Below are 25,419 nucleotides of genomic sequence, written 5' to 3'. Positions count from 1 at the left end.
TTTATTGGAGGTAGTATAATAACCCATAATACACTCTTTGTACTTACACACTTTATTGGTGTAGTATAATAACCTATAATACACTCTTTGTACTTACACACTTTATTGGTGTAGTATAATAACCCATAATACACTCTTTGTACTTACACACTTTATTGGTATAGTATAATAACCCATAATACACTCTTTGTACTTACACACTTTATTGGTGTAGTATAATAACCCATAATACACTCTTTGTACTTACACACTTTATTGGTGTAGTATAATAACCCATAATACACTCTTTGTACTTACACACTTTATTGGTGTAGTATAATAACCCATAATACACTCTTTGTACTTACACACTTTATTGGTGTAATATAATAACCCATAATACACTCTTTGTACTTACACACCTTATTGGTGTAGTATAATAACCCATAATACACTCTTTGTACTCACACACTTTATTGGTGTAGTATAATAACCCATAATACACTCTTTGTACTTACACACTTTATTGGTGTAGTATAATAACCCATAATACACTCTTTGTACTTACACACTTTATTGGTGTAATATAATAACCCATAATACACTCTTTGTACTTACACACCTTATTGGTATAGTATAATAACCCATAATACACTATTTGTACTCACACACTTTACTGGTCTAGTATAATAACCCATAATACACTCTTTGTACTCACACACTTTACTGGTCTAGTATAATAACCCATAATACACTCTTTGTACTTACACACTTTATTGGTGTAGTATAATAACCCATAATACACTCTTTGTACTCACACACTTTACTGGTCTAGTATAATAACCCATAATACACTCTTTGTACTAACACACTTTACTGGTCTAGTATAATAACCCATAATACACTCTTAGTACTTACACACTTTATTGGTGTAGTATAATAACCCATAATACACTCTTTGTACTTACACACTTTATTGGTGTAGTATAATAACCTATAATACACTCTTTGTACTTACACACTTTATTGGTGTAGTATAATAACCCATAATACACTCTTTGTACTTACACACTTTATTGGTGTAGTATAATAACCTATAATACACTCTTTGTACTTACACACTTTATTGGAGGTAGTATAATAACCCATAATACACTCTTTGTACTTACACACTTTATTGGTGTAGTATAATAACCCATAATACACTCTTTGTACTTACACACTTTATCGGTGTAGTATAATAACCCATAATACACTCTTTGTACTTACACACTTTATTGGTGTAGTATAATAACCTATAATACACTCTTTGTACTTACACACTTTATTGGTGTAGTATAATAACCCATAATACACTCTTTGTACTTACACACTTTATTGGTGTAGTATAATAACCCATAATACACTCTTTGTACTTACACACTTTATTGGTGTAGTATAATAACCCATAATACACTCTTTGTACTTACACACGTTATTGGTGTAGTATAATAACCCATAATACACTCTTCGTACTTACACACTTTATTGGTGTAGTATAATAACCCATAATACACTCTTTGTACTTACACACTTTATTGGTGTAGTATAATAACCCATAATACACTCTTTGTACTTACACACTTTATTGGTGTAGTATAATAAGCCATAATACACTCTTTGTACTTACACACTTTATTGGTGTAGTATAATAACCCATAATACACTCTTTGTACTTACACACTTTATTGGTGTAGTATAATAACCCATAATACACCCTTTGTACTTACACACTTTATTGGTGTAGTATAATAACCCATAATACACCCTTTGTACTCACACACTTTATTGGTGTAGTATAATAACCCATAATACACTCTTTGTACTTACACACTTTATTGGTGTAGTATAATAACCCATAATACACTCTTTGTACTTACACACTTTATTGGTGTAGTATAATAACCCATAATACACTCTTTGTACTTACACACTTTATTGGTGTAGTATAATAACCCATAATACACTCTTCGTACTTACACAAGTTACAGGTCTTTTCAGGAGGTCAGTCAGTCCAACAATAATACTTCATGTTTCATGACTTGTCCTCCTGGATGTGAAATTGTGAATTAGGTTTGGTGGACTCCAGCAGGAGCTCGTAAAGTTGACCTATCTGTTCCTGGCGGAAGTCATTCAGTTCTTTCTCAGACATGTTGACTCCCAGACTCAGCGAGCCGCCTTTGCTTCCTGAAGCTTCCAGGATCTGCGACTGCAAGTTGTCCTTGTACTTCTGCAAGTCACAAAAGTACTTCATTAACTAGTATTTCCTTGTACTTCTGCAAGTCACAAAAGTACTTCATTAACTAGTATTTCCTTGTACTTCTGCAAGTCACAAAAGTACTTCATTAACTAGTATTTCCTTGTACTTCATCAACTAGTATTTCCTTGTACTTCTGTAAGTCACACAAGTACTTCATCAACTAGTATTTCCTTGTACTTCTGTAAGTCACACAAGTACTTCATCAACTAGGAGTTGCTTGTACTTCTGCAAGTGACAAGCACAAAAGTACTTCATAAACAAGTATTTCCTTGTACATCTGCAAGTGACACAACAAGTATTTCATGAACAATTACTTACTTGTACCTCTACAAGTGACAAGCACAACAAGTACTTCATGAAGAAGTATTTTTTACACACACTCACACACATACATATATACACATATACATAAATATATATATACACACACACACACACCTATACAAATATAAACATATATATATATATATATATATATATACCTAAATATATACACACATATACATATATCTATATACTGTATATATATATACACACACATATATATGTATATATACATTTATATATATACACCTATATATATATACATACACACACCTATATTTATATACCTGTATACATACATACCAACATACATACACCTATATATATTTATATATACACCATTACCTATATATACATATATACCTATAAATACATACACACCTATATATGTATATGTATATATATATATATATATATATATATATATATATATATATATATATATATATATATATATATATATATATATATATATATATATATATATAAATATATATATATTTATATATATATATATATATATATATATATATATATATATATATATATATATATATATATATATATATATATATATATATATATATATATATATATATATATATATATATATTAGGGCTGTTACTAACAACTAATTTGATCATCGATTAATCTGTCGATTATTACTTCGATTAATAATCGGATAAAAGAGACAAACTACATTTCTATCCTTTCCAGTATTTTATTGGAAAAAAACAGCATACTGGCACCATACTTATTGTGATTATTGTTTCTCAGCTGTTTGTAAATGTTGCAGTTTATAAATAAAGGTTTATAAAAAAAACAAACAAACAAAAAAAAAACCTAAATAAATAAATAGCCTCTGCGCATGCGCATAGCATAGATCCAACGAATCGATGACTAAATTAATCGGCAACTATTTTTATAATCGATTTTAATCTATTAGTTGTTGCAGCTCTTATATATATATATATATATATATATATATATATATATATGTGTGTGTGTGTGTGTGTTGGAACCTTGCCACCAAGTTTTCTCTGAGTTGTGTTGCCACAGAATCGTTTGCATTTTCCCTTTGAATGGCAGCCAAGCAATGTCTCTAGTCCTCATCTACTGTAAACATTCCAACATTTATCGGACTCCAACATCCTTGGTCAATTTATGACAAACATACATTTCACATAGACAAAGAAAGCTCTCGGGGTTACATCTACTTGTGTCTGATTTCCATCCATCAGCAGCCTCTAATTGCATTGGATGTCTCCATGATGACCTCTAACCTGTCCACTCACTTCTGTGTGGAATGGAACGAGGCGTCAATACGCACGCACACACACATTTCTGAATCACAAAAGCTAAATGTTGACCACCAGTGTTTGACTGCCATTATATTAGGCGCCCCACACACACACACACCCAACAATGTGAAGTTGATTAGATTGAGTCATTCTATTTTACTGATGAAAGTCTTTGTGTAGTTTGCTCACGTCTTTTCTCTCTATTGTGAGTGGAGGAGCCATCACATTATAGTCAGCTATGCTGCACTGGTGCGTCACCAATGACCATAAACACCTCACACTGGTGTTGTCTCCATACCAACATTTTGCTACCGGTACCAAAATGTACTTCCATACTTTTCTAAATAAAGGGCACCACAAAAAATGGCATTATTGTCTTTATTTGTACATGAAACATATGTTTATTATTGCCATTCAGTCCTTAAATAAAATAGTGAACATACTAGACAACTTGTCTTTTAGTAGTAAGTAAACAAACAAAGACTCCTAATTAGTCTGCAGTAACATATTGTGTCATTTATACACCTATTATTTTGTACACATTATGAGGGACAAACTGTAAAAATGGATTATTAATCTACTTGTTCATTTCCTGTTAATATCTGCTTATTTTCTCTTTTAACATGTTCTATCTACACTTCTGTTAAAATGTAATAATCACTTATTCTTCTCTTCTTTGATACTTGACATTAGTTTGGGTGATACTACCAATACCAAGTAGTTACAGGGTCATACATTGGTCATATTTAAAGTGATCCCGTGTCGAAGGACGTATTTCTTGGGTTTATAAACAATAAAAATCGACAAAAGAATTTGTGAAACGAAAAAATATCAATGTAACCTTCGTAGTATCGACTAGATACGCTCTTGTACTTGGTATCATTACAGTCAATGCCGGCTTGTCCCGACACCATTATTTTGGTAACGGAACCTAAATGTATTTTTATACTTTTAAATACTTTTGTAAATAAAGGGGACCGCAAAAAATTCAATTATTGTCTTTATTGTAACAAAAAATGTTAGAGTACATGAAACATATGTTTATTATTGCAATTTAGTCCTTAAATAAAATAGTGAACATACTAGACAACTTGTCTTTTAGTAGTAAGTAAACAAACAAAGACTCCTAATTAGTCTGCTGACGTATGCAGTAACATATTGTGTCATTTATACACCTATTATTTTGTACACATTATGAGGGACAAACTGTAAAAATTGATTATTAATCCACTTGTTCATTTACTGTTAATATCTGTTTTAACATGTTCTACCTACACTTCTGTTAAAATGTAATAATCACTTATTCTTCTCTTCTTTGATACTTGACACTAGTTTGGGTGATACTACCAATACCAGGTAGTTACAGGGTCATACATTGGTCATATTTAAAGTGATCCCGTGTCGAAGGACGTATTTCTTGGGTTTATAAACAATAAAAATCGACAAAAGAGTTTGTGAAACGAAAAAAAAAATCAATGTAACCATCGTAGTATCGACTAGATATGCTCTTGTACTTGGTATCATTACAGTCAATGTCGGCTTGTCCCGACACCATTATTTTGGTAACGGAACCTAAATGTATTTTGATACTTTTAAATACTTTTGTAAATAAAGGGGACCGCAAAAAATTCAATTATTGTCTTTATTGTAACAAAAAATGTTAGAGTACATGAAACATATGTTTATTATTGCAATTTAGTCCTTAAATAAAATAGTGAACATACTAGACAACTTGTCTTTTAGTAGTAAGTAAACAAACAAAGACTCCTAATTAGTCTGCAGTAACATATTGTGTCATTTATACACCTATTATTTTGTACACATTATGAGGGACAAACTGTAAAAATGGATTATTAATCCACTTGTTCATTTACTGTTAATATCTGCTCACTTTCTGTTTTAACATGTTCTATCTACACTTCTGTTAAAATGTAATAATCACTTATTCTTCTCTTCTTTGATACTTGACATTAGTTTGGGTGATACTACCAATACCAAGTAGTTACAGGGTCATACATTGGTCATATTTAAAGTGATCCCGTGTGTTGACGGATGCATTTCTTGGGTTTATAAAAAATAAAAATCGACAAAAGAGTTTGTGAAACGAAAAAATATCAATGTAACCATCGTAGTATCGACTAGATACGCTCTTGTACTTGGTATCATTACAGTCAATGTCGGCTTGTCCCGACACCATTATTTTGGTAACGGAACCTAAATGTATTTTGATACTTTTAAATACTTTTGTAAATAAAGGGGACCGCAAAAAATTCAATTATTGTCTTTATTGTAACAAAAAATGTTTGAGTACATGAAACATATGTTTATTATTGCCATTCAGTCCTTAAATAAAATAGTGAACATACTAGACAACTTGTCTTTTAGTAGTAAGTAAACAAACAAAGACTCCTAATTAGTCTGCAGTAACATATTGTGTCATTTATACACCTATTATTTTGTACACATTATGAGGGACAAACTGTAAAAATGGATTATTAATCCACTTGTTCATTTACTGTTAATATCTGCTCACTTTCTGTTTTAACATGTTCTATCTACACTTCTGTTAAAATGTAATAATCACTTATTCTTCTCTTCTTTGATACTTGACATTAGTTCGGGTGATACTACCAATACCAAGTAGTTACAGGGTCATACATTGGTCATATTTAAAGTGATCCCGTGTCGAAGGACGTATTTCTTGGGTTTATAAACAATAAAAATCGACAAAAGAGTTTGTGAAACGAAAAAATATCAATGTAACCATTGTAGTATCGACTAGATACGCTCTTGTACTTGGTATCATTACAGTCAATGTCGGCTTGTCCCGACACCATTATTTTGGTAACGGAACCTAAATGTATTTTGATACTTTTAAATACTTTTGTAAATAAAGGGGACCGCAAAAAATTCAATTATTGTCTTTATTGTAACAAAAAATGTTAGAGTACATGAAACATATGTTTATTATTGCCATTCAGTCCTTAAATAAAATGTTGAACATACTAGACAACTTGTCTTTTAGTAGTAAGTAAACAAACAAAGACTCCTAATTAGTCTGCAGTAACATATTGTGTCATTTATACACCTATTATTTTGTACACATTATGAGGGACAAACTGTAAAAATGGATTATTAATCTACTTGTTCATTTACTGTTAATATCTGCTTATTTTCTCTTTTAACATGTTCTATCTACACTTCTGTTAAAATGTAATAATCACTTATTCTTGTGTTCTTTCATACTTTACATTAGCTTTGGGTGATACCACAAATGTCGAAGTAGTTAAAAGCTAATATTCAAAGTCCTCATGTGTCCAGGGACGTATTTCCTGAGTTTATAAAAATAATAGGAATTTAAAAAAAAGGAAAAAAGATTTTGTGATGACAAAAAATATCGATGTAGTCATAGTAGTATGGACTAGATACGCTCTTGTACTTGGTATCATTACAGTGGATGTCAAGTGTAGGTCCACCCATGTCATTTGTTTACATTGTGACACCGGTGAGCTATTGTATCCTCCTACGGTGTGTAGTGAAGCATGTTTAGCTATTCCTCGTCCTCCAGTGATAATGCTACTTGTAAGAAACTTGACATGTTTGTTTACAGTGGAAGTCACTGCTTAGTCAGCACCTGCAGAGAGCCAACTCGTCCAAAAGATGGCTCAATATAGCACGAATAATAAAAAAACAACTTTCTGTTTATGTTAGGTTCTGCGCATGTCAAAGTAAAGTGTTCCAATTTAAGATGTGATGCATGAAAATGCACGTCATAATCAGATCATTTTTTCAGGGCTCACGTGCAAAGGAGCATTCTAATCCAAATGATGATCAGATTAAATTATTGTTGTCCGTGTACATGTAGCTACTGTTAGTATTTTAGAGAAGTACATAGTCTTGGATATGTTCAGGTATGGTTGGGATTTCTCAAGCCAGTTATACACATTTGTCATAGCATCTGTCACTTCTTATGTTTTTTTTTTTTTATCTTTCACATTTTGGGGACGCATGCAGATACAAAATACACAAAAGCAAATACCAATAGGTAACAAAACTTGCGTTTGCATAATAGGGCCCCGATAACACAACATTACACTTCCATGAGCCTATCCCAGTTTGATGGAGCTGTACTGCCATCTTGTGGCAATGTAGTGACAATGCAGACAGGTCACATGGTGCTGGAGTCACATTCTTTAAACATATTTAAGAAGCGTTTTAAGCCAAATGTATTGCTACTAGGGATGTCCGATAATGGCTTTTTACCGATATTGTCCAACTCTTTAATTACCGATACCGATATCAACCGATATATACAGTCGTAGAATTAACACATTATTATGCCTAATTTGGACAACCAGGTATGGTGAAGATAAGGTACTTTTAAAAAAAAATTATAAAATAAAATAAGATAAATAAATTAAAAACATTTTCTTGAATAAAAAGGAAAGTAAAACAATATAAAAACAGTTACATAGAAACTAGTAATTAATGAAAATTTGTAAAATTAACTGTTAAAGGTTAGTACTATTAGTGGAGCAGCAGCACGCACAATCATGTGTGCTTACGGACTGTATCCCTTGCAGACTGTATTGATATATATTGATATATAATGTAGGAACCAGAATATTAATAACAGAAAGAAACAACCCTTTTGTGTGAATGAGTGTAAATGGGGGAGGGAGATTTTTTGGGTTGCTGCACTAATTGTAAGTGTATCTTGTGTTTTTTATGTGGATTTAATAAAAAAAAAACAAAAAAAACAAACAAACAAAAAAAAAACGATACTGATAATAAAAAAAACGATACCGATAATTTCCGCTATTACATTTTAACACATTTATATTATCGGACGTCTCTAATTGCTACACTGCAAAAAGTCAGTGTTCAAAAACAAGAAAAAAACATACAAAAATTTGTGGTATTTTATTTGAACTCAGCGAAATTATCTGCCAATAGAACAAGAACATTTGGCTTGTCGAGACTTTCCAAAACAAGTAAAATTAGCTAACCTCAATGAAATAAGTATATTCTCATGAATAAAAAGTGCACTTTGATAGGTAGAAAAAAAAAAAGAGACCTTTTTGCTCAATATGTTGAAAAATGTTCTTAAATGAAGTAAATGCTAGTGCCATTATCTTGACATAATGATATGCGCTCGGCATTACATTTCTTCAAACCAGCAAACTTATACTAAAAACTAATTTATTGTTCTTACTGTAATGGAAAGGCAACAAGGCAACCGCTTGTTACTCTCGGTGTCTCCTAGCCGCTCAGGAAAATCCTATTGTCTAAAAATGCATTTTTCCATCGACTACATGACATCATCGCGCCAAGTGCGTGCTCTTTCAGTCAATTAGTGCGCATGTATACAGCCCGGCCCTCTGTATATACAGCCCGGTCCTCGGCCAAAATTGTATTAATTGTAATTTTGAAGAATTTATCTGAATGTGCATGAACTATTTCTGTTCGAAATTGTTTGAAATGTCACATGTTAAATGTTTTTTTTGTTCATGCTTGAAATAAGAAATTACTACCGGTACTTTGAAAAAGTAGTTTTATACTTGTGAGTGTTGATGACACAGCTTTGCAACAGTTGATATTGTAGTTTCAAGCATGTTTTACTCAATATAGGTCATCACATCTCAGCAACAAGCTGTAATATCTTACTGAGATCATATAGGACCAAAACCCTTAAAACAAGTAAAACACTCTAACATAAAATCTGCTTAGTGAGAAGAATGATCTTATCAGACAGAAAATAAGCAAATATCACCCTTATTTGAGATATTTCATCTTACTTAGATTTCACTTTTTGCAGTGTACGTTATGCTTAGGATATTTAGCACACCCCTCATAGCTGAGGATTTCCCCTTTTTTGCATATGTTTGGTCTTGGTATGATCATCACAAATCTTCCGAGATGCAACTTTATAATCAAACCTGAATAATTGGATATCTGATTTGGTGGATTAAAAGCTTCCTTCTCTGTAAATGTAAACCTGTTGGTGTGAAATTGTAAATGGGTATTGGGTGGGTAGATTTAGAAATGAATTGTATTGTACTGTATATTATATGATGATGTGTATTTCAACTGTGGGTTCCTATCCAGACGCTCTACACTTCTACGGATTTTGCAGAACGGACCCTAATATCAACAAAAGAAACAATAATGTAATATAAAATGATGTCTGTAAATAAATAAATGAGTAAAAATTAGGGATGTCCGATAATATCGGCCTGCCGATAATATCGGCCGATAAATGCGTTAAAATGTAATATCGGAAATTATCGGTATTAGTTTTTTTAGTATCGTTTTTTTTTTTTTTTTTTTTAAATTAAATCAACATAAAAAACACAAGATACACTTACAATTAATGCACCAACCCAAAAAACCTCCCTCCTCATTCACACAAAAGGGTTGTTTCTTTCTGTTATTAATATTCTGGTTCCTACATTATATATCAATATATATCAATACAGTCTGCAAGGGATACAGTCCGTAAGCACACATGATTGTGCGTGCTGCTGCTCCACTAATAGTACTAACCTTTAACACTTAATGTTACTCATTTTCATGAATTACTAGTTTCTATGTAACTGTTTTTATATTGTTTTACTTTCTTTTTTATTCAAGAAAATGTTTTTAATTTTTTTTATCTTATTTTATTTTACAATTTTTTTTTAAAAGTACCTTATCTTCACCATACCTGGTTGTCCAAATTAGACATAATAATGTGTTAATTCCACGACTGTATATATCGGTTGATATCGGTATCGGTAATTAAAGAGTTGGACAAAATTGGAATATCGGATACCGGCAAAAAGCCATTATCGGACATCCCTAGTAAAAACAGATGTACTGGTAAGTAAGTACCTACCTACTGTGATGTGTTACATTACCTACACAATGAACATTGGGTACATATTTGCAAAAAATATTTGTTCAGATGAGAATATAATAATGAAGAAAAATCATCTTATCAAACATGTCGTTCTTAACTGTCAGGCTAGTGCAAAAGTAACATGTAGAAAATACAAGACTCAATTACTGTCGCTAATAACTGGTGAAGGTGATTTATATTAATGTGTGACATATCTGAGGCCACTACTACCAAGTAAATATTCATTAATATCCGCCCGAATACAGCTGGGAAAGGTTCCGGCACCCTGACAGGGACAAGCGGTAGAAAATGGATGAATGGATTCCCAGCAAACATCCGGGATGTGACATTAGAGGTACTGCCATGCTGGATAAACACTGGATATAATATCAATAATAAATTTTATACTATATTTTAAGTTTTTAAATTGTTTTGCCATATTTTCAATTGTTGCTGTCTATTGTAAAATGTACTTTGTTGAACATTGTTCAAAGTGTCTAGAGCAGAGGTGTGGTTTTCACTGAGGGCCACATGGCAGTTATGTTTGGCCCCAGACGGTGCGCTTCTAACAGTGAACACTATTATTACACAATATTTTTTATGCATTGTATTAGTAGATTTAAAAAAAAAACAACTAAAATGTAAAAAAAAAAAAATGTTAAGTTGCAATAATTTTGCCTCAAAATGTAGTGTATATTACTGTAAATGGAAAAACAGTACTGCTGTTTTTATGGTAAAAAAAAATATGCAGCTCAGTTGCCAGAATTTTACTGTAAAATGTAATTTTTTTTTTACTGTAAATTTAAAGGCTTACTGAAATGAAATGTTTTTATTTAAACGGGGATAGCAGATCCATTCTATGTGTCATACTTGATCATTTCGCGATAGTGCCATATTTTTGCTGAAAGGATTTAGTAGAGAACATCGACGATAAAGTTCGCAACCTTTGGTCGCTGATAAAAAAAAGCCTTGCCTGTACCGGAAGTAGCATGACGTCACAGGTTGAAAGGCTCCTCACATTTCCTCATTGTTTACACCAGCAGCGAGAGCGATTCGGACCGAGAACGCGATGATTACCCCCACTAATTTGAGCCAGGATGAAAGATTCGTGGATGAGGAACGTGAGAGTGAAGGACTAGCGTGCAGTGCAGGACGCATCTTTTTTCGCTCTGACCGTAACTTAGGTACAAGCTGGCTCATTGGATTCCACACTCTCTCCTTTTTCTATTGTGGATCACGGATTTGTATTTTAAACCACCTCGGATACTATATCCTCTTGAAAATGAGAGTCGAGAACGCGAAATGGACATTCACAGTGACTTTTATCTCCACGACAATACATCGGCGAAGCACTTTAGCTACGGAGCTAACGTGATAGCATCGGGCTTAACTGCAGATAGAAACAAAAGAAATAAACCCCTGACTGGAAGGATAGACAGAAGATCAACAATACTATTAAACCATGGACATGTAACTACACGGTTAATGCTTTCCAGCCTGGCGAAGCTTAACAATGCTGTTGCTAACAACGCCATTGAAGCTAACTTAGCAACGGGACCTCACAGAGCTATGCTAAGAACATTAGCTATCCACCTACGCCAGCCAGCCCTCATCTGCTCATCAACACCCGTGCTCACCTGCGTTCCAGCGATCGACGAAGGACTTCACCTGATCATCAATGCGGTCGGCGGCTAGCGTCGGATAGCGCGTTTGCTATCCAAGTCAAAGTCCTCCTGGTTGTGTTGCTGCAGCCAGCCGCTAATACACCGATCCCACCTACAGCTTTCTTCTTTGCAGTCTTCATTGTTCATTAAACAAATTGCAAAAGATTCACCAACACAGATGTCCAGAATACTGTGGAATTTTGCGATGAAAACCGAGCTTTTTGTATTGGATACAATGTGTCCGAATACTTCCGTTTCAACGATTGACGTCACGCGCATACGTCATCATACATAGACGTTTTCAACCGGAAGTTTAGCAGGAAATTTAAAATGTCACTTTATAAGTTAACCCGGCCGTATTGGCATGTGTTGCAATGTTAAGATTTCATCATTGATATATAAACTATCAGACTGCGTGGTCGGTAGTAGTGGCTTTCAGTAGGCCTTTAACAAAAATGCAATTTTACAGTAAAACTTCGGCACTTTAGCTCCCAGTTTGTTTGTTTTGTATGTAACAGTAGATTTTTCGATGTATCACTGTAAATGCCAAAACGGCACCACAGTTTATTACAGAAAAAAGAAGTACAGTTTTTTTCATCCATCCATCCATCCATTACCGCTTGTCCCTTCATTTAGAGAAAAATGCTGTAAAAAGCACAGTAAATTTCACAATTTGACCATGAAACCTATTGCTACTTTTACATTGCACACTTTGATGGATAACTTGCTTTGAAATCATTATTATTAGTATTTATTTCTGCTTAAAAAATGGTTTGAATGTTTGATCATATATTTTTGCATAATTAGACAATATTTAAGTTAAAATAATTTGCGATTACATGGAGTACATATATTTTTTTCTCCCCCAAAATAGAAAGAAATAATACATTTAGTAAGAAAAGTTACAGTACTTTATTGATATCGCACAGGGCCAGTACCTTGTACGGCCCTGATGAGACGGAGGAGGACCCAGGCCCGGACACTCCCCAAAGTGCCTGGAACCTCCAAGCACCACCGGCGCAACCCCGGGGCAGACCGTCGGAGGGGGGACGCGTGGCGTGGAGCGCTACCTGGACACAAGTCGAGGGACTGATCACCCTCGGCTGGGTCGCCCGGGAGAGGGTGTTTGATTAAGACCCGAAACACCCTATGACCCCGGGAGAATCACTGATGATGTGTCCAGGTTGCACCGTAAGGTGTATTTATGAAACCGATCCAGTATGGCATCGCCATTGACTTCCAGGAAGAGGCTGGATGACAACCCCGAAAGAGTGGTGACAACTGGAGAGACAGTTGACAGCTCGGAAAGACGGCAACCGGGGCAGGGAGGGGTAGCATCCCAAGCTGCAGCTCCCGCAAGGGAGCACCCATATAACGCTGCGAAAAACCCTGAAGACACATAAGATCAAGATAGGCTGCCTGAGGAAACCCGTGGTGCAACGCACAGGGCCAGTACCTTGTACGGCCCTGATGAGACGGAGGACCCAGGCCCGGACACTCCCCACAGTGCCTGGAACCTCCAAGCACCACCGGCGCAACCCCGGGGTAGACCGTCGGAGGGGGGACGCGTGGCGTGGAGCGCTACCTGGACACAAGTCGAGGGACTGATCACCCTCGGTTGGGTCGCCCGGGAGAGGGTGTTTGATTAAGACCCGAAACACCCTATGACCCCGGGAGAATCACTGATGATGTGTCCAGGTTGCACCGTAAGGTGTATTTATGAAACCGATCCAGTATGGCATCGCCATTGACTTCCAGGAAGAGGCTGGATGACAACCCCGAAAGAGTGGTGACAACTGGAGAGACAGTTGACAGCTCGGAAAGACGGCAACCGGGGCAGGGAGGGGTAGCATCCCAAGCTGCAGCTCCCGCAAGGGAGCACCCATATAACGCTGCGAAAAACCCTGAAGACACATAAGATCAAGATAGGCTGCCTGAGGAAACCCGTGGTGCAACGCACAGGGCCAGTACCTTGTACGGCCCTGATGAGACGGAGGAGGACCCAGGCCCGGACACTCCCCACAGTGCCTGGAACCTCCAAGCACCACCGGCGCAACCCCGGGGCAGACCGTCGGAGGGGGACGGACGCATGGCGTGGAGCACTACTTGGACACACGTCGAGGGACTGATCACCCTCGGCTGGGTCGCCCGGGAGAGGGTGTTTGATTAAGACCCGAAACACCCTAAGACCCCGGGAGAATCACTGATGATGTGTCCAGGTTGCACCGTAAGGTGTATTTATGAAACCGATACATATATTTCCAGGGCCAAATAAAATGAAGTGGCGGGCCACATCTGGCCCCCGGGCCTTGAGTTTGACACCTGTGGTCTAGAGACTTTGTGACTTTTAAAAAAAAATGTAAAATGATTAGCAACAAATCTAGCATCTTTTTCTGGTGATGTTGTTTATAGACTGTACTCGTGTTGAGAGACCATACATCTGTCCCTTGATGTCTCCAAGGAGAAAGGCGAGCATGACGTCACATTTGCTTTGCGCTCGTGCTCCATATGGACTTTTTGTTCTTAAAACTGTCTTCTTAATATTTGCACATTTTGTAGATGGCTGTCCGCAAGTATATCTGGGATGTATTAAAGTTACGTCCACATCGCAGACATGCTGCCAACGATAGAAAAGGCCTTGCGCGGTGTGCATGACCTGGCCGGACATCAAGGGCAGGCAAGAACAATTCACCTGGCAAGACAACGCTTCTTTTATGCCTAAAATGGAGCATCAAATTAAAGACTACGTCAAGTGTTGTCAGAGGTGCATCCCGCCAAGACACCAGATCCTTCCGCCAAGACACCAGATCCTTCCGCCAGAGCCCCACTTGAGAGTATCAGGACTTCGGCTCCAATGGAACTGGTGTGTTTGGATTCATGGAGTGCAGAGGATAGCAAGTAGCGTTCAGTGGACGTTCTTGTCCTGACAGATCATTTCACAAAGTTGGCCCGTGCCTTTGCCTGTGCAAACCAACAAGCGAAGCAGGTTGCTAAAAAGTTTTGGGATAACGTCTTCTGTGTACACGGGCATCCACACAGATCAAGGAGCCAGTTTTGAGAGTGAGCTCATTGCGGAGCTGCTTAAACTATCAGGAGTCTCCAAGTCGCACACTACAGCCTACCACTCTATGGGAATCGGGGGGACCGAGAGATTCAACAGAACTCTGGGGAATATACTCCGTTCGTTGTCGCTGAAAGAGAAGGCCAAGTGGCCACAGCAAATGACTCAGGACTGCTACGAGACAAGCTCTACCAGCTCAGCGTGCCCGACTCCCTCTGCAGTTGGATTAATGACTTCCTGACAGACCGAAGACAGCACGTACGGCTGGGGAAGATTGTCTCGGACAGTCGAACCACAAACACTGGTACTCCTGAGGGCTGTGTACTCTCCCCCGGCTCTTCTCCCTGTATACAAACTGCTGCACCGCCAGTCACCAATCCGTAAAACTGCTCAAGTTTGCGGATGACACCACCCTCATCGGGCTCATCTCGAATGGCGATGAGTCCGCCTACATGAGAGAAGTTGGACCGGCTGACGTCCTGGTGCAGCCTCAACAACCTGGAGCTGAACGCCCAGAAAACAGTGGAGATGATCATGGACTTCAGGAAAGTCACAGCCCCACCATCCCCCCTCACCCTCACCCTGATTGACTCTCCCACCCCCGTCCCCATTGTGGACTCCTTCCGTTTCTTGGGCACCACCATCACCCAGGACCTCAAGTGGGAGCTGACCATCAGCTCCCTCATCAAGAAGGCCCAGCAGAGGATGTACTTCCTGCGGCAGCTGAGGAAACTTAAGGTGCCGACAGAGATGCTGGTGCAGTTTTACTCAGCCATCATAGAGTCCATCCTGACCTCCTCCATCACAGTGTGGTTCCCCGGCGCCACAGTCCAGGATAAGAATAGACTGCAGCGCATCGTACGTGCTGCTGAGAAGGTGATTGGCTGCAAGCTCCCATCCCTCCAGGACTTGTTCTCCTCCAGGACCAGGAGGCGTGTGGGTCGGATCACAGCTGACTCTTCTCATCCTGGACACACACTATTCTCCCCTCTCCCCTCAGGCAGGAGACTACGCTCCATCCAGACCCACACCTCCCGCCACCTGAACAGTTTTTTCCCCTCGGCCATCAGGCAAATGAACAATAACTCCCAACAGTAGCTCCTTGAATTCCTTGAATCCCTTCTAAGTCTATCTGATAGCTCAGTTACAGCTCTTTTTATTACCAAATATGTGTTATATGTGTTTTATGTCGCACGTTTACACCAAGAAAAATTCCTAGTTTGTGAACCCGTTCTCAAACAATGGCAATAAAACTATTCTGATTCTGATTCTGATTCAAATCTAGACCCTGACATTTGCATACAATGCAACGGTGCATGAAACAACTGGATACGCGCCTTTTCATCTCATGTTTGGGCGGGTTCCGAGGCTCCCCGTTGATGTGATGTTCAAACGGGTCCTACATGACCCAATGGTTGTTGCCTATGACAGCTATGTAACATCGCTTATGTCTTACCTTCATGAAGCAGCCGGCATCGCTCAAAGACATGCTATCAAAGAACAAGACAAGCAGGCCAGAGGTTACAATCGGAAGGTCAAGGGGACTTACCTGAATGTGGGAGACCGAGTACTCCTCTCCAACAAAGGTGAGAGGGGAAAGAATAAACTTGCAGACAAGTGGGAACCAACAGTCTATACTGTCATGGACAGCAACCCGCAGACTCATGTCTACAAGTTGGAAGATGACAAAGGAAAAACGAAGGTGGTACATCGCAACCTTATCCTGGATATCAGCTTCCTGCCCATAGAGTCTGCTAATGGAGACATGTCAGGAACTGAGGACAGTCTTGATGATGCAGAGGATGAGTGTCAAATGGAGGATCTCATCGACTCCTTGGAGGGGGAGAGTTCGGAGGATAGGACAAGTGCATGGGTATTGAGCGGGGCTGAAGAATCTGCCTGTCACCAGCCTTGTGACGGAGTGTCTATGGATGCAGCCCAGTCTGATAGGGAGCAAGACTCTTCTGATACAGAGATAGACCAGCTAGTCGCACCAGATACAGTATCAGTCATTGATGCAAGCAGTGTCCAGTCGTTTCAACCAGTCAGTGTGCCAGCAGTTGACGCAGCAGACACAGTGCCGGGGGTTGCCACAGACCATGTCCCAACTGTTAACCCTGTAACAATGTTGCCAGTTAGAGGACGGAGTTGAGTGAGCTGAGTGTGTTTAGAACACGTGCTGGCAGGGTTGTTAAGAGGGTCAGCCGCCCAGTAGAGACAATGGCTCAGACGCAGATTATCATGGGGGGTTTTTAAACTCATTTGGTTGGAGTTCAAAGTGTCTTCGTGCCCTATTCTGTTCTAAAGGGTTGTCTTATGTTTTTCGCTTTTTTCCGGGATATTGTTTCAATTTTAATGTTGTTTTTATTTTGTTTTGCACTGTGCCGCTGTAAGATGGTACTTAGTGTTTATCCATGCAAGTGTGGCTTAAGAGTAAAGTGGGCCGGGTAGTTTGGTGTACATGGCGCCAAGCGATTCTGGAAAGGACTATGGCTTGCCCAACCCTTTGATTTCTCTAAACCTGTTTGTCAGGTAGCTCTCAAGCTGAATGTGAAGATTAGATCGTAATGTAAACCCGTGCGGGTGGCCCAGTGTTTCTTGTCCTGACAGGGTCATGTCCAGTCAGCTGCTCAGGGATTTGGTGTAATTCAGGAGGGGTGAATGTAGCAGGTATATAATGTATTGTATGCATCCCACCAAAATTCCCTCACGTTTTATTTTATTGCTCTATTGTTATTATTGTCACCTTTATTTTGTAATTTTTTCAGCAAATATTTAGTTTTGGGAGCATTTGTCATTTTATCTTTAAGTCCTATCTTCTTCCGGTAGTGACATTGTCATCCTCACTTGCTGTTAAGACATGCTGTGAGGAGGTGAGTGTTTTTCTCTGCTCTCGTGTTTTAAGAGAATATAACAAGTGTAAACTGTGAAACGAGGTTATAATGTACTCTAGTGCTGCTAATGTTGCTGATATGTTCACAGGACTCAAATTTTTACTTTTTAAGGTCAAGGCAAGTGTTGCTTTAAAGGAGGCCTCATATTTTAGGATACAATATATAATGTATAATGTATATATTATCTATAGAGAATACAATATATAATGTATATATTATCTATAGAGAATACAATATATAATGTATATATTATCTATAGAGGATACAATATATAATGTATAATGTATATATTATCTATAGAGGATAGAATATATAATATTAATACAGTGTGAGGATGAAGACAATACTTCACCTGCCATTCTGTCATGAAGTTGTTATCTATAGAGGTATAATGTATATATTATCTACAAAGGATACAATAGATAATGTATATCTTATCTATAGAGAATACAATATATAATGTATATATTATCTATAGAGGATACAATATATAAGGTACATATTATGTATAGAGAATCCAATATATAATGTATAATGTATATATCATCTATAGAGGATACAATATATAGTGTATATATTATCTATAGAGGATACAATATATAATAATAATAATGATACAGTTTGAGGATGAAGACAATACTTCACCTGCCATTCTGTCATGAAGTTGTTATCTACAGAGGATACAATGTATAATATATAATGTATATATTATCTATAGAGGATACAATGTATAATGTATATATTATCCATAAAGGATACAATATATAATATTAATAGTGTGAGGATGAAGACAATACTTCACCTGCCATTCTGTCATGAAGTTGTTATCTATAGAGGTATAATGTATACATTATCTACAGAGGATACAATATATAATGTATATATTATCTACAGAGGATACAATATATAATGTATATCTTATCTATAGAGAATCCAATATATAATGTATAATGTATATATTATCTATAGAGGATACAATATATAATGTATATATTATGTATAGAGAATCCAATATATAATGTATATATTATCTATAGAGGATACAATATATAATGTATATATTATCCACAAAGGATACAATATATAATATTAATACAGTGTGAGGATGAAGACAATACTTCACCTGCCATTCTGTCATGAAGTTGTTATCTATAGAGGTATAATGTATACATTATCTACAGAGGATACAATATATAATGTATATATTATCTACAGAGGATACAATATATAATGTATATCTTATCTATAGAGAATACAATATATAATGTATATATTATCTATAGACGATACAATATATAATGTATATATTATCTATAGAGAATACAATATATAATGTATATATTATTTATAGAGGATACAATATATAATGTATATATTATGTATAGAGAATCCAATATATAATGTATATATTATCTATAGAGGATACAATATATAATGTATATATTATGTATAGAGAATCCAATATATAATGTATAGATTATCTATAGAGGATACAATATATAATAATAATAATGATACAGTTTGAGGATGAAGACAATACTTCACCTGCCATTCTGTCATGAAGTTGTTATCTACAGAGGATAAAATGTATAATATATAATGTATATATTATCTATAGAGGATACAATATATAATGTATATATTATCCATAGAGACTACAATATATAATGTATAATGTATATATTATCTATAGAGGATACAATATATAATGTATATATTATTTATAGAGGATAAAATATATAATGTTTATATTATCTATAGAGGATACACTATATAATGTATATATTATCTATAGAGGATACAATATATAATAATAATAATAATAATAATAATAATAATAATAATAATAATAACAATAGTAGGAGGCCACGGGGAAGACCCAGGACACGTTGGGAAGACTATGTCTCCCGGCTGGCCTGGGAACGCCTCGGGATCCCCCGGGAAGAGCTTGACTGGCTGGGGAGAGGGAAGTCTGGGCTTCCCTGCTTAGGTTGCTGCCCCCGCGACCCGACCTCGGATAAGCGGAAGAAGATGGATGGATGGATGAAATAATAATAATACAGTTTGAGGAAGAAGACAATACTTCACCTGCCATTCTGTCATGAAGTTGTTATCTATAGAGGATACAATGTATAATGTATATATTATCTATAGAGGATACAATATATAAAGTATATATTTTCTATAGAGAATACAATATATAATGTATAAATTATCTATAGAGGATACAATGTATAATGTATATATTATCTATAGAAGATACGATATATAATAATAATAATACAGTTTGAGGAAGAAGACAATACTTCACCTGCCATTCTGTCATGAAGTTGTTATCTATAGAGGTTACAATGTATAATGTTTATATTATCTATAGACGATACAATATATATATTTTCTATAGAGAATACAATATATAATATATAATGTATACATTATCTATAGAGGATACAAAATATAATGTATATATTATCTATAGAGAATACAATATATAATATATATATTATCTATATAAAATACAATATATCCTGTATATATTATCTATAGAGAATACAATATATAATGTATATATTATCTATAGAGGATACAATATATAATAATACAGTTTGAGGAAGAAGACAATACTTCACCTGCCATTCTGTCATGAAGTTGTTATCTATAGAGGTTACAATGTATAATGTATATATTATCTATAGAGGATACAATATATAATGTATATATTTTCTATAGAGAATACAATATATAATATATAATGTATACATTATCTATAGAGGATACAAAATATAATGTATATATTATCTATAGAGAATACAATATATAATATATATATTATCTATATAAAATACAATATATCCTGTATATATTATCTATAGAGAATACAATATATAATGTATATATTATCTATAGAGGATACAATATATAATAATAATAATACAGTTTGAGGAAGAAGACAATACTTCACCTGCCATTCTGTCATGAAGTTGTTATCTATAGAGGTTACAATGTATAATGTATATATTATCTATAGAGGATACAATATATAATGTATATATTTTCTATAGAGAATACAATATATAATATATAATGTATACATTATCTATAGAGGATACAAAATATAATGTATATATTATCTATAGAGAATACAATATATAATATATATATATTATCTATATAGAATACAATATATCATGTATATATTATCTATAGAGAATACAATATACAATGTATATATTATCTATATAGAATACAATATATAATGTAAATATAATATATAATGTATATATTATCTATATAGGATACAATACATAATGTATATATTGTATATAGCGGATACAATATATAATGCATATATTATCTATAGAGGATACAATATATAATATTAATACAGTTTGAGGAAGAAGACAATACTTCACCTGCCATTCTGTCATGAAGTTGTTGGCTTGTTGAGGAGAAGCATTCTTGTGTTTTCGAAACTCTTCTTTGACATACTGGTCTCCTAGTGCTCTCAAATGTATCGGCATAAAACGATGCAGCACAAGGATCCTTTTGTACAAAGTCCGCACTTTAGAAACATGACCAGAGCCACTCATCCTTGACGTACACAAACAGCAGGAGCTAACAAGCTAACAAGCTAACGTCCTTGCTGCTTGAACCGGAAATGAAAGAGCTTGCTCCTCCGTCACTTCCTGTCAACGGAAAAAAAAGGATGCAAAGATTAAAAACTCTCGTTTTTTAAGAATCTTAAAAGTTTTCCTACCCACGGACTGCGATCTTTGAACAGTCAGCCGACGCGCTGAAAATAAGACAACCGGGAGCGCCTCTTTTAGTGAGTGGTTGCCTAGCAACCCCAAGCCATACGGAAGTCGAGCTGCGGGAGTTGAGGGAAATATTCATCCGAATAAGTGTGCAGTTTGACGGGGTGACACCTCCAAGTCACCTCGGGTCGGCGCAAGGTACCGCGTTCTTGAAATATATACCATATATACACCAATCTCGTGTTTATTCATCCTCCAAATGTTGAAATCAACTTCAAATTGTACGTGGGATTACGTCATTAAATGACGTATTGTACCCTAAGATGATGACATTTTTTGTGGTCCCTTTTATTCAGAAAAGTATCGAAATATATTTGGTACCGGTACCCAAAAATTGGTATCGGGACAACCCTAATATAAATCAATATTCACAGTGATTATTTAACGCACTGACTTATAAAAAACTATTATTGTTTTTAAATTATGAACATATTTGTTGTTTTTGTACAAACCCCGTTTCCATATGAGTTGGGAAATTGTGTTAGATGTAAATATAAACGGAATACAATGATTTGCGAATCATTTTCAACCCAAATTCAGTTGAATATGCTACAAAGACAACATATTTGATGTTCAAACTGATAAACTTTTTTTTTTGTGCAAATAATCATTAACTTTAGAATGTGATGGCAGCAACACGTGACAAAGAAGTTGGGAAAGGTGGCAATAAATACTGATAAAGTTGAGGAATGCTCATCAAACACTTATTTGGAACATCCCACAGGTGAACAGGCAAATTGGGAACAGGTGGGTGCCATGATTGGGTATAAAAGTAGATTCCATGAAATGCTCAGTCATTCACAAACAAGGACGGGGCGAGGGTCACCACTTTGTCGACAAATGCCTGAGCAAATTGTTGAACAGTTTAAGAACAACCTTTCTCAAGCAGCTATTGCAAGGAATTTAGGGATTTCACCATCTACGCTCCGTAATATCTGGAGAAATCACTGCACGTAAGCAGCTAAGCCCGTGACCTTCCATCCCTCAGGCTGTACTGCATCAACAAGCCACATCAGTGTGTAAAGGATATCACCACATGGGCTCAGGGACACTTCAGAAACCCACTGTCAGTAACTACAGTTGGTCGCTACATCTGTAAGTGCAAGTTAAAACTCTCCTATGCAAGGCGAAAACCGTTTATCAACAACACCCAGAAACGCCGTCGGCTTCGCTGGGCCTGAGCTCATCTAAGATGGACTGATACAAAGTGGAAAAATGTTCTGTGGTCTGACGAGTCCACATTTCCAATTGTTTCTGGAAACTGTGGATGTCGTGTCCTCCGGACCAAAGAGGAAAAGAACCATCCGGATTGTTCTAGGCGCAAAGTGTAAAAGGCAGCATGTGTGATGGTATGGGCAGGCCTGGCCCTAACCAATCTGGCGCCCTAGGCAAGATTTTAGGTGGCGCCCCCCCCCCCCCTCCCCCCCACATCGGCAGTGAAGTGTATATACTCACAAGAAACCGAATAGCTTTGTCTTTGACCTTTTTTTTTTACTTAAAGAAAGCAAATTAACAATCAGAATAGTTAACAAGATAAAAAAAAAATATGGATGAATAAATGAATACAAAAAATAAAAAATGAATATATGAAATACAATATTTTTTACATACATAAACACAAAATAAAACGTGTCAACAAGTTGCATAAAATAAATTAAAAATACAATATAAATAAGGCACTGCACAAAACAAGATATCAAACCAGTATGACTTTAACAACTATATTACAAAAAAAGGGGATCCTACAGAGTCCTCTATTTGTGCTTTTTAATATTGCATTAACTAGAATGACTTACAAATGACTGTACACCAGGGAGTACTGTAATTACCTAACGTTACATTATTATTTTCCATAACAATTTAGCCCCCTCCACAATATTAACCCGACGTTAAAACAGAACTAGCTATTTATTGATTAGCAATTGCCGAATCATGTAACAGTAGCTTAATGCAAAAAAGCCAGGTTACTATCACATTCTGTAACAGACAAATAATTTCATGTAGGCTAACGTTACCTCCCTGCTACCTCTGTCTTTTTCTCGTTTCTCCTCTTCTTTTCTCCCCTGGGCACCTGACAGTTTTGGCCGTTTTGACATCTTGTGTTGATTTTTTTTATGTGGTGACCTCCAAAAATAGTCATGATACGGGAAGGGAGGGGGTGCACCGTGCCGGGGGAGGGGGTGGGGCGTAATGTTGTAACAAATAATATTTCTATTAAATAGGCTTTACTTTGCATTTTAATTAACGTGGGATTATTTTATGTATTTAGAAATAATAGTACCAACTTTTTTTTTCTTTTTTTCTCCTCCAACATTTGTGGCACTGGCGTGGCGCCCCCTGATGGACGGCGCCCTTGGCATTTGCCTATACGGCCTATGCCACGGGCCGGCCCTGGGTATGGGGGTGTATTAGTGGCCAAGACATGGGTAACTTACACATATGTGAAGGCGCCATTAATGCTGAAAGGTACATACAGGTTTTGGAGCAACATATGTTGCCATCCAAGCAACGTTACCATGGACGCCCCTGCTTATTTCAGCAAGACAATGCCAAGCCACGTGTTACATCAACGTGGCTTCATAGTAAAAGAGTGCGGGTACTAGACTGGCTTGCCTGTATTGCAAAACTATTTGGCCGCCCATCCAAATGAACTGTCATAGGATGCCACCTGTGCAACAAATCCAGTCGTGAAATTTCCTCGCTCCTAAATATTCCAAAGTCAACTTTATCATAAGAAAAGTGCAGAGTTTGGGGAACAACAGCAACTCAGCCAGCAAGTGGTAGGCCAGGTGAACTGACAGAGAGGGGTCAGCGCATAGTGAAAAGACTTTCTGCAGTTGCTACAGAGCTCCAAACTTCATGTGACCTTCCAATTAGCCCACGTACAGTACGCAGAGAGCTTCATGGAATGGGTTTCCATGGCCGAGCAGCTGCATCTAAGCCATACATCACCAATGCAAAGCGTGGGATGCGGTGGTGTGAAGCACGTCGCCACTGGACTCTGGGTTTGGAGGTTGCCAGGAGAACGCTACATTTCGGACTGCATTGTGCCGAGTGTGACATTTGGTGGAGGAGGAATTATGGTGTGGGGTTGTTTTTCGGGAGTTGGGCGTGGCCCCTTAGTTCCAGTGAAAGGAACTTTGAATGCTCCAGGATACCAAAACATTTTGGACAATTCCACGCTCCCAACCTTGTGGGAACA

At 36.6% G+C, this 25,419-nt stretch overlaps 2 protein-coding genes across 3 annotated transcripts in view; one reads left to right on the top strand and one right to left on the bottom strand.

The window, feature by feature from the left end:
* Positions 1-1,609: 1,609 nt before the first annotated feature.
* On the bottom strand, positions 1,610-22,079 carry LOC133635573 (succinate dehydrogenase assembly factor 3, mitochondrial-like). The gene is made up of 2 exons (XM_062028788.1): positions 21,816-22,079; positions 1,610-2,248 (listed from the first exon to the last, which is right to left on the bottom strand). The coding sequence occupies exons 1-2, from the start codon at positions 21,990-21,992 to the stop codon at positions 2,054-2,056; spliced, it is 372 nt and encodes a 123-aa protein (XP_061884772.1). The 5' UTR covers positions 21,993-22,079; the 3' UTR covers positions 1,610-2,053.
* The window catches only part of LOC133635572 (glycoprotein-N-acetylgalactosamine 3-beta-galactosyltransferase 1-like), a 14,214-nt gene continuing 7,157 nt past the window's right edge, over positions 18,363-25,419 (top strand). The window contains exon 1 of one of the 2 annotated variants that reach the window (XM_062028786.1): positions 18,363-18,381. The gene's annotated coding sequence lies outside the window, so the exon portion shown is untranslated. Of the gene's footprint in view, positions 18,382-23,248; positions 23,313-25,419 lie in introns of those variants that run through there. The other variant, XM_062028787.1, reaches the window with a different exon arrangement.

The sequence above is a fragment of the Entelurus aequoreus genome, linkage group LG20, assembly GCF_033978785.1.
Source record: "Entelurus aequoreus isolate RoL-2023_Sb linkage group LG20, RoL_Eaeq_v1.1, whole genome shotgun sequence".
NCBI classification, from domain to species: Eukaryota; Metazoa; Chordata; class Actinopteri; order Syngnathiformes; family Syngnathidae; genus Entelurus; species Entelurus aequoreus.
The sequence above is the reverse complement of the archived record's forward strand: the minus strand, read 5'-3'. Positions and strand labels throughout refer to the sequence as shown.

Bases quoted from the DNA above. Each gene is read 5' to 3' on its own strand.
- LOC133635573 (XM_062028788.1), bottom strand. From the start codon at position 21,992: ATGAGTGGCTCTGGTCATGTTTCTAAAGTGCGGACTTTGTACAAAAGG. The intron at 2,249-21,815 runs GTGAAGTATTGT...TGTGACTTGCAG, and splicing joins ACTTCATGACAGAATGGCAG to AAGTACAAGGACAACTTGCA.